Source organism: Pipistrellus kuhlii, unplaced genomic scaffold, assembly GCF_014108245.1.
Source record: "Pipistrellus kuhlii isolate mPipKuh1 unplaced genomic scaffold, mPipKuh1.p scaffold_m20_p_4, whole genome shotgun sequence".
NCBI classification, from domain to species: domain Eukaryota; kingdom Metazoa; phylum Chordata; class Mammalia; order Chiroptera; family Vespertilionidae; genus Pipistrellus; species Pipistrellus kuhlii.
Window position 1 is genome coordinate 76,460,800 of NW_023425540.1, and position 10,429 is coordinate 76,471,228.

General features: G+C 51.8%; 1 protein-coding gene across 9 annotated transcripts in view; it reads left to right on the top strand.

Annotated features, from left to right (window-relative positions):
• Nucleotides 1-7,273, top strand: part of AUTS2 (activator of transcription and developmental regulator AUTS2) — a 1,013,113-nt gene extending 1,005,840 nt beyond the window's left edge. For all 9 annotated transcript variants that reach the window (XM_045571222.1, XM_045571218.1, XM_045571221.1 and 6 more), the window contains 4 exons: nt 485-562; nt 1,437-1,520; nt 2,650-2,872; nt 5,521-7,273. In XM_045571222.1, the coding sequence (XP_045427178.1) occupies nt 485-562; nt 1,437-1,520; nt 2,650-2,872; nt 5,521-6,769 (1,634 nt within the window). In that variant the 3' untranslated portion in view covers nt 6,770-7,273. The remainder of the gene's footprint in view (nt 1-484; nt 563-1,436; nt 1,521-2,649; nt 2,873-5,520) is intronic.
• Nucleotides 7,274-10,429: the final 3,156 nt, after the last annotated feature.

Consider the following 10,429-nt stretch of genomic DNA (forward strand, 5'->3'; position numbering starts at 1 on the left):
GCTGTCCAGAGCGGGGCTGGGTCTCCTGGGACAGTCTCAGGAGAAGAGTCTGGGGACCCAGACATGCAGCTTCACATGGCCGCTCCTGAGCCAGGCGTTAGGATGTGTAGTGGTGTAGTGTCCACACCAGCGTTTCTCAGAGTGGAAGACGGGCTCCCATTGTGGTCAGAGTCCCCTCTTGGAGAGGCTGTGAGCTGTGGGCATAGTGTGGCTCTCCTTCCTTCAGTAAGAGCCTTTCCTGGCATTTTTTTAACCCGGCATTTCCTCTGTTTTGGCTATACCCCCCAACCCCCATCCCCAGGGGTATTTCTTGATGATCCTAATACTGTCCGTCAGTCTGTCGTCTTCCCTGGTGTTGGCTGGGTGGCCCTAGCCTGTTCTTCCTTCACGTGTTCCCTCTTGGGGTGGGCAGGCCGCTAGGAACCAGCTGCACTGCAGACGCTGGCCGCCTGGGGGGTCTGATCCGCTGTGTTTGACTCCACAGGTGCTGCACACCCCACGGGGACCCCTTTTGGGCCACCTCCTCATCACAGCAACTTCCTCAACCCTGCTGCTCACCTAGGTGAGTTGCCCACAGGGACGGGACGTGATGGGTGTGTTTCAGAAAACCTCTGTACTGCGGCCCTGCCACACTTCCTGGCAAGCTGGCCGCGATCCTGGCCGCCTTGCTTACTCCTCAGGGAGGGATGGTGAGGGGACGGTGACTGGTGGAAGTCACCACTGGACTAGTAGAGTAGGTGCCGTGTGCCTCGGAGTTCAGCACCTCTGACGGCACTCCCTTCGGGGAGCAGCCCCGTGCTCTGGCTGGAGGTTGATGTGCGGGTTGGAGACCAGCTGGGGTACCTCAGGGAGACACATTTCCAGCAGCTGGTGCTGCCCTTGGAGGAGGTGGTGAACTCACCCTTGTCTACAGACGGGCATCTGGCGCTGGAAGGAGAGACCAGATGAGGCTTTTATGAGTCACTGCCCATTATGTCTTCATCACCTCACATTTCACGCCGTAGTCGTGTGTCTCTTCCTAGCAAAGGTGCACGCCGTGTTCGTGGCCTGGATTTGATATTTTCTGCAAGTGTGCAAGCAGAGGCAGGTGTGCCTGACAACAGGGTTGTCATATGTCAGCCTTCAGGATTTCATCCTCAATTTGTTTTAAGTTGTCATCTCACCTCTGTTCCGTTAGAGCCTGGAGCACAGGCCCCCGGGCCAGAGGAGGGAAGGCAGCAGGAGACATCTTAGAACATGTGGTTTGGGTAACATTTCCAAATGCCCTCCCACTGCCCCCACAAGAGAGATGGGCAGAGTGCACGTAGCTTGTGTGAATGCTGTGCTAACAGTGCCTATGCCGGGTGCAATGGGAACCTTCGTGTGACAAGCAGGTCAGTGCAGGGGAGCTCTGACGTGCTCACGCAGCCTGTCCTACTCCCCGCTCTTGTCTGCAGAGCCTTTCAACCGGCCGTCCACGTTCACCGGCCTGGCCGCAGTCGGTGGCAATGCCTTCGGGGGACTTGGAAACCCTTCAGTCAGTGAGTACCTCTAACTCCTTAACATCCGTCTTGCACTGTTTTTCTCCTCAAATCTGTCTGTGGCTCAAGACCTTTCCACATAAAAAGAAACTAAGCCCTTGGGAAGTAAACTGAGGTTTGGTCATTGTGAAATCAGGTCTAGACAGTAGCTCTAGGCATACGTGTGCATTTACATCAAACCAACTCTTTAAGGATAACCCACTGCTAATGTATCTCACAGAGGGTCAGGAAAGGTGGTGCAGTTAATTGCACTCCAAAAAGTTTGCTTAAATTCATAGTTTCATCCACATTCCATCTCTGCTACCCCAGACCTCAGCCACTAGAGGGGAAAGCAAACCTCCTCTTGCTTTGGACGTTGGTGGGCTTGAAAAAGCCTGATGAAGAATAGCAGGAAAACAAGTATGGGCTCAAGGGAGTGAAGACCTGGAAACATTGCTTGCTCCATAATCTGGAAGGGTTGGCTAGTTTTCTACGGCTAGAAAGTTCGTCTCACCCAGGAAGAGTCACAGCACCTGCTAGACATCGCATAGCCCCTGGATAGCATGCACTCACCCGCTCTCTTTCACACCGTCCATACGCCATGGTTCCGGGCACAGAGACATAGAATGCAGCGCAGGCAGCCATCGCCAACCCGTCCGGCGTGGAGACCTGTGTGCCTTTAGCTCTCTGGTCTCTGTAACCCCCGTTGCTCACGTGGGGGAGCAGTCACACTAGCAGGGCTGCAATCAATAGTGAATGACCCTAAATTCTACTCTGAATTGAGTGTTCTTTGTTAAGTCCACCCTATCACACTGTACCCTCTGCATGCTGGGACTTGTGCATGCATGGGTATGTTTCACCAGGTCATCTCGACATCTGCGTGGTCCCTGCCCTTTTTTGTCCGCCCCCTCCCCCCACCTTGGCATTTGGTTCAAAAAAAAAAAAAAGAAAGAAAAAGCTGTGAGCTGCCTCTCCAGCCTAGGACACGTTCCTCTAATGAATTTGTTAATCTCCTTTCCTTTTCCAGCTCCCAATAATATGTATTCATTTTAACTCTGAATGCTGTTAAACGTTTTTTGGTAAGTACCGTCATTACAGCGGATTATATAATTTCTCTTAAACCTTTTTGTTCTCCACTTCACCATTTCAGCACCCAACTCAATGTTCGGCCACAAGGATGGCCCCAGTGTGCAGAACTTTAGCAACCCTCACGAGCCCTGGAACCGGCTGCACCGAACGCCTCCGTCGTTCCCGACCCCTCCGCCCTGGCTGAAGCCGGGGGAGCTGGAGCGTGGCGCATCCGCTGCAGCTCATGACAGAGATAGAGATGTAGATAAACGAGACGCATCTGTTAGTAAAGATGACAAAGAAAGGTACGGAAAGAAACCGCTCTCGATCCCGCTGGGGTAGTCCGCTCTGTGCCAAGTACCAGCCACCCACCCCCCCCCCCCGCCCAGCCTTGTGCTTCAGCTGCCCCCGTAGCCTCAGCTCTTCACACAGCCGGGCCGTTGCTCCCCAGAGCGCACCCCCTCCCGCCCCCGCCCCACGGCGCATTGTGGCAGAACAGAACCCCAACAGAGCGGGAGTCCCCCCTCAGCGCAGTCACACATGCAGACCCTCCCCTGCCCGCGAGCACTGATGTGTCCCAACACGGCTCTCCCTCCTCCACACACGGGCCAGGTGGCGCTCTGGACAGACACACACAGCATGCGTCCACACCATGTTTGCTTTCCCGTGTGTGCAGCCCATTAAACCATGCATAGGTCTTTCTCTTCTCCTTTTTGTTTTGTTTTTTTTTTCCTTTGAGAAAGTCATGTTTGCATTGCCTCATCATATTTTTCTGAAATTTTGTTCAAACTCAACTCCTTAGCTCTCACAGATGACTAATAAAAGTTTGCTAACCTATATTTAGAGGAATGTCAACGAGCAGTGTTATTGGATTGGGTTTGTTTTGCCGGTGGATAATTTTTACTAATCGTTTTTATCTCCGTACTTGGTAACCCAGGCCTAAAAAGGAATTGGCTGTAAAGAGGAAAATGCTGTGTTTTTTGTTGTTTTTTTTTTAATCTGAAGGATGTCATAAGCATTCTTGATAGTGTGACCCTTTTCCCCCCCCTTCAGGCTATTTCCATTTTGAACCAACTAAATAAGCAAGGAATACACAAGATATGCTTGACAGAAAATATCTAATAACAGTTTCCTTTTGGTACTTAAGACTCAAGTACTGTCCAAATCTTTCATTTTTCTTTAACTGTATGGTGTGTATATGTGTGTGTATACTAGTGATTTAAAACAGTTCAACTTTGCCCTAACTGGTTTGGCTCAGTGGCTAGGGCATCGACCTGCAGACTCAAGGGTCCCAGGTTCGATTCCAGTTAAGGGCCTGTACCTTGGTTGCAGGCATATACCCAGTAGGGAATGTGCGGGAGGCAGCTGATTGATGTTTCTCTCTCATCGATGTTTCTAACTCTCTATCCCTCTCCCTTCTTCTCTGTAAAAAAAAATGTTATATATTTTTTTATATATTTTTTTTAAATAAATAAATGTAAAACAGTTCAACTTTGGCCAGCTCTAAATGTGACAGACCTAGTACAGTGGTCGGCAAACTCATTAGTCAACAAAGCGACAAACCATGGCTCACGAGCCTCATGTGGCTTGTGAGCCACGGTTTGCCAACCACTGGACTAGTAGATATCATCATAGCCCATCATGCTAATAACTGAATTCTCTCTTACAAATTTTCCTTCGACGCAGTAGGATAAAACCTCTTGGCCAGTGGGAGGACCATTTGTATAGGCAGCGCTGAGCTGTAAACGGCCACAGTGAGGCACCCTGGAGCGGACCTGCCCAGCCCAGGAGGCCTCCATAGACAGCCTGTCTGGAGAGAGAACAGGGGTGGCAGCAAACCTTTCCCATTTTCCTTGATGGAGTCAAATGGGCTCTTTGATCAGCAGTTGCCAACCAGTGGTCGGCGAGGTCCGAAAGGTTGGTGACTGCTGTCTTGGATTAAAGTCAGGAGACCTAATAAAACACATTCTCCTTCTATCTTACCTTTCAAAGGTGCTCTTCTTAGCCTGTGCACGTGCGCTAGAAACAAAATTTGTAAGGAAAACCTTAATTCCCCCTGAAGCCACTCGCCTCCTGAGCCAGTGTGGCCTCCTGCTTGGCCCCTCATGCTCCCATGTCTGTCCGGGGGCAGCCCCTCAGTCTTGCCAAACTCTGTCTTCCCTCTTCAAGTTTTACCTCGTTGTCGTTCTGATGCTTTGCATACTCTGCCCAGTATTCTCAAGTCCCTACCCAAGACAGGCCTCTAGGATTCTTCCACCTTTTCATTCATAGATGCTTTTAAATTTGTCCTGTATTCCCCCAGGAGGTTTTGTGTCTATGGACCTGCTTGTCCTACTGGCGTTCTCCATCTTCTCATCAGATGTCGGCTTTCTTGTCTTTCCTAATGCAAACGTCCTTTAGCAGCCCCACAGTCCTGAAACCGTGGTTTCCTTTCAAATCCCCCACATACCACATCTTGGAGATGCTCTGTGTCTATGTTTTTCACTCTGAAACCAGCTGTCAGGAGACAGAAATGCCCACAGTTGTCACGTTAAACTCTTCATCCCGCTGGCTCTGTGTGACAAAGTGACGAAGATCATATTTGCCTTTAGGCTCTCAAAACTTGGTTCTCAACCCCAGCTGGTCCTGAGAGTCCAGCCCAGTGGGCAGTGTGGCCCGTCCTTCATCCACAGGCCGCCTGGCTTTCTGAAAGCGCTTCCTCTGTGGTCTTGGTGAGGCCCCTGACTCTTACATACAGAGAATGGTTTTTCCCGGAGACTCCCCACTCGCCCTCACCCCTAGCACCGCACCCCCACTGAGCTTCCCCTGCAAAGAGGGAAGATCAGGTGGCTGGCTTTGCCACGGTGACCGTGGGAACCAGCCCCAAGCCACCCTTTTCACACCATGTCATTGGCAGCCCCGGCCGGCCGACCAGCCCGTTTCACTCGCTTCCTGTCTCCCTCTCCTCCCGCAGGGAAAGTGTGGAGAAGAGACACTCCAGCCACCCTTCACCAGCGCCTGTCCTCCCGGTGAGCGCCCTGGGACACGCCCGTGGCTCCGCCGAGCAGATCAGGGGTCATTTGAACACTGAGGCTCGCGAGAAAGACAAACCCAAAGAGAGGGAGAGGGACCACTCCGAGTCCCGCAAGGACCTGACCGCGGAGGAGCACAAGGCGAAGGAGGGCCACCTGCCCGAGAAGGACGGCCACGGCCACGAGGGGCGCGCCATGGGCGAAGAGGCCAAGCAGCTGGCCCGGGGGCCGTCGCCCTACTCGCGGGCCCCTGCCGTGGAGGGCGCCAGGCCCAACAGCACCTCGAGCCGCGAGGCCGAGCCGCGCAAGGGCGAGCCGGCCTACGAGAACCCCAAGAAGAGCTCGGAGGTCAAGGTCAAGGAGGAGCGCAAGGAAGACCACGACCTCCCCGCCGAGGTCGTGCCGCCCCACCGGTCCTCGGAGCCGCCGCCTCCCCACTCCTCGGCCGGCGTGCACCCGGGGCCCCTGGCCTCCATGCCCATGGCGGTGGGGGTGGCGGGCATCCACCCCATGAACAGCATCGGCAGCCTGGACAGGACACGCATGATGACGCCCTTCATGGGCATCAGCCCCATCCCGGGCGGAGAGCGGTTCCCGTACCCCTCTTTCCACTGGGACCCCATCCGGGACCCCCTGAGGGATCCCTACCGAGAACTGGACATCCACCGGAGAGACCCGCTGGGCAGAGACTTCCTGCTGAGGAACGACCCCCTCCACCGTCTCTCTACCCCGCGGCTGTACGAGGCCGACCGCTCCTTCCGAGACCGGGAGCCCCACGACTACAACCACCACCACCACCACCACCACCACCCGCTGTCCGTGGACCCGCGGCGCGAGCACGAGCGGGGCACGCACCTGGACGAGCGGGAGCGCCTGCACCTGCTCCGGGAGGACTACGAGCACTCGCGGCTGCACCCCGTGCACCCCGCCTCGCTGGACGGGCACCTGCCGCACCCCGGCCTCCTCACGCCGGGGCTCCCCAGCATGCACTACCCCCGCATCAGCCCCACCGCGGGCCACCAGAACGGACTGCTCAACAAGACGCCGCCCACCGCCGCGCTCAGCGCGCCGCCCCCGCTCATCTCCACGCTGGGGGGCCGCCCAGTGTCCCCCAGAAGGACTACCCCTCTGGCGGCGGAGATGAGGGAGAGGCCGCCTTCCCACACCCTGAAGGACATCGAAGCGCGATAAGGAGGGAACAGGCCGCGGGAGAGGAGGCTCCCCAACAGCGTCAGACTCGGAGCGGAGGGAGCCAGCGGGCGCCTGCGTCCCTAACGGACTTGGGGGGGGGGGGGGGGGGCAGGAGCCCCAGCTCTCCCTGTAAACAATGTATAGACTCAGTGCAGATTTTGAAATGTCTTTTGTATATTCTATGTTGAAATTTTTCAGATATTTTAGCCAAGTCATATGTTCTCATGTGTCCAACCCTTTTGGTTTTTTCTCGTATAAGAACTTTTTTGATTTTGAACCAAAACAGTGAAGATGACAACACACGCTGATGTGTTCATTGGGGAGAAAACAGACAGACAGCAGTCCGCACGACCCACCGTGCAAGCTCTTTCAGATGAGAAGGGAAGGCCTTGTACATAGTTGTGTAAAAAAAAAAAAAGAAAAAGAAAAAAAGATTGCTTCATGAGCTAAGGGTTCATATATGCAAAAGGGTAAGATGAAAGCTTTACTTTGTACAAATGTAAATAGGTAAAGATTAAGTAACATAATACATTAATACTTCTTAAAACATGCTCTTTGCAAACTTAATCTCAGTGAACGCGGTCTGCGAGGCTGGGTTCCCCTGTATTGTTAGAGACAGCTAAACCCTTCAACTATGCAATGAATGTTCAGGCTTTCCACAAAAGCCCGCCCAACTCAACGGAGCCTTTTCAGATCCATTTACAACATACTTAAGGTCATATTTTCCCTGAACAAGCGCTTATGTGATAGGACTCTGTTTTCCTTGCTTATTTTTTCAAATGGAGAAACATCCTCTTTTGCAAATTGGACCCCAGGCTGACATTTTGGCAGAGAGTGGCCCCAGAGAGGTCAGGGGTCACAAGTAGCCAGTGTGGGGGGGGACACAAACAGGTTGCCAGCATCTCGTCACCACCAGTCATGTGATTTCACACACACCTGTGGGAACCATGCTTTTTTTAAAGTGTGTCCTATTTCCTACCCGTACACACTTCCCCGTTTTGTAATGAGATTCAGTCACACCCAAACAGATCCTGAAAGAAAGCTTTGCGTTTTCTCAGATGATGGATATGTTTTCACTATTCAGTAACCAACAGATCAAAGGGGCACGTTTCCTAACGGGACTGCCCATGTTCTAGTCGGTGATAAGGTCTGGGAGCGGCCCTGCGGAGCCACGGGGCGTTGCCGAGGGTGGAAGGTGGCTGAGACAAAGTCTTGTGTGTGTGTGCGTGTGTTTTTAAGTTTGCATCAATCTTAATGTCTCTTCATGATACTTTTATAATGCATTAAGCCTCTTGTCTACATATTTGGAGAGAATATGACTTTACTAGCAGAGAAATACAATATATCTTGTCTACTGGACTGTAAAATATATGTACGAAATAAAATTAGTTCCATTGGTCTTCTAGTATATTAAAGTGCTATCTGACGTTGTTATCCTGTTTTTGGAGAAAAAAAAAAGTTAACTACAGACCATTGTTTCTAATAAGCAGAGAGATCTATTTTAGTAGTAAACTGAAGGTTTAGTTGTGAGCTTCAGAATTTTGTGAACTCCAGATGTTGTGCAGTGGTTTTTCTTTTTGGCTTTTCTTTTTTTCTTTTTTTTCTTTTTTTTTTTAAAGACAACTAAAAAAGGAAAAAGAATCCAAGGAATATGTACACTGGAACTGTAGTGGTAGCTTCAGTATTGTAAAGAGATTGTTCTATACGGACCTTTTGCTGTTTCTCCTGTATGTAATAAAAGTCCTTTCTAGACCCTATGTGAACAGAAACGTGAAGCGACTGACTTCAGCATGTTCTCAGCGGCGGAGCCTTCTTGTGTAATGTAAACTGTGCCATGTTATTAAAAAATGTGAACGAAGCTTTCAGCTGCTTGTCTGTGTGAGCTGGCCGTCCGGCCTCGGGGAGGAGCCCTGCTCGCAGGCCCTGACTCTGAGCCTCCCGGGACCCAGCAGAGTGACAGCGGAGGTGGCCCCGCCTACTGGCTGCCCCACCCAGGCATCCACCGCTAGTTTCTAGCAGGGGTCCTCAAACTTTTTAAAGTGGGGGCCAGATCACGGTCCCTCAGAGAGCTGGAGGGCCGGACTATATGAACTACTAGTTCCTACTGTAACACCTCGGCTGCGCTCACTGCCCAAAAAACCTGGCAGGCCGGATCAGACTCCTCTGCGGGCCGCATGTGGCCCGCGGGCCATAGTTTGAAGACCCCTGTAAGAGGTTCAGGCTCCCGTCAGTTGTAGGACCTTTTCTATTTTAAGCAAAAGACTGCATTGGGGAAGGTACTTCTGGATTGGAGGTGGGCCCCTGTAGGCCAGGTTAGCAAATAGGCCTGCTCAGTATTTGCTTTCTCTGCGTTGGTGACCTAGCAGATACCGGCCTCTGGCCACTGTGTGTGCCCGTCCCTTTGCATCTCACCCTGGGGACTCTGGTGTTGATTGGGACCTTGCAGGCATTTTTTTCCCTTGTCAACTTTTTTCTGTGTCTTGTTGAATGACGTGGCACATCCCTCATCAGTTGGCAGACTTCAGCCTCATCCTCAAATTGGTTTTATGTTTTTTTCTAAGATGGAGAAATTATTAAATTGTACTGTGTCGGCCTGATGAGGTTTCTGTTTGGATGGACAGACTCAGTGCATGTTTGTATGTGACTGGAGAACAACAAGGAAAGCAGTCCAGGGGAGCGGGACATGGGTGGCTGCTGAGTGGGTGTTAGCCGTGAAAGGGGGTGGGATCCAGGAGCTGAGACTCGTGATGGGAGGGTGCCCTGGGCCCCTGCGGCTCCACAGGGTGAGTGGGACGTGGGGAAGGATCTGGGTGAGGCAATCGCCTTGCCAGCTTGGAAAGTTGATGGCCGGTAGAGCAGGGACTGCTTGGCTAACACCCACTTCCCTCGGTTTCCCTTTCATGTATTAGTACCTGACTCTCAGACTGGAGAAAATAACTTGAAGAAAAACCAGTGGATTGGAAAACCTATAAACACCATTTCCCCAAATCAGGCGATTCTCGGGGACACTTACCGTGACTGTCGGGTCGCTGTCTCTGCAGACCTCACTGCCTTCTGTTGTACACCTCCTTTCCTGCCGCCACCTGCAATGTCAGAACACGGAAGAGTCAGCTCTCAAAATCAGTCACGGTATTTAATCCCGGGGGCTTGATTTGCTTCATCCTTTGCATATTTCCCCTCTAATTAAGTTCAGCTCCTCGGCACTGATGGGCACCGGCACCGATCTGATTCCCTGCTAACCTATAGATGCTCTAATTATCTCCACAGCCTTTGACTGACAATGATCTTGTTACCTTCTAATGGTACATGACAAGTAAAATAGCGACATAATGATGCAATAATTACCATTTTGGAAGGGTATTCGCAACAGCATTTGCTGTTTATCCCTTTTCTGCCTCAACCAAGGTGTATGGCAGGAAATAAGATGTGGCTGTGGATGTTACACACACGTATGTAGCCTGGAAAGAAGTGTGAGAATCTTGTGGTGCAATTAGCCACGCAGTGTGGCCCGCACACCGTCTCTCTGTCCACACTGAAAAATTCAGCCTCAGTGGCATTCAGACAGTTGAAGGAAAGAGGACAGCAGCAGTGACTTGGGCTTTTACACAAGCTCTTCTTCAAAGTTTGCCATCATTTTTTTCCCTATGAATTTCTTTTAAA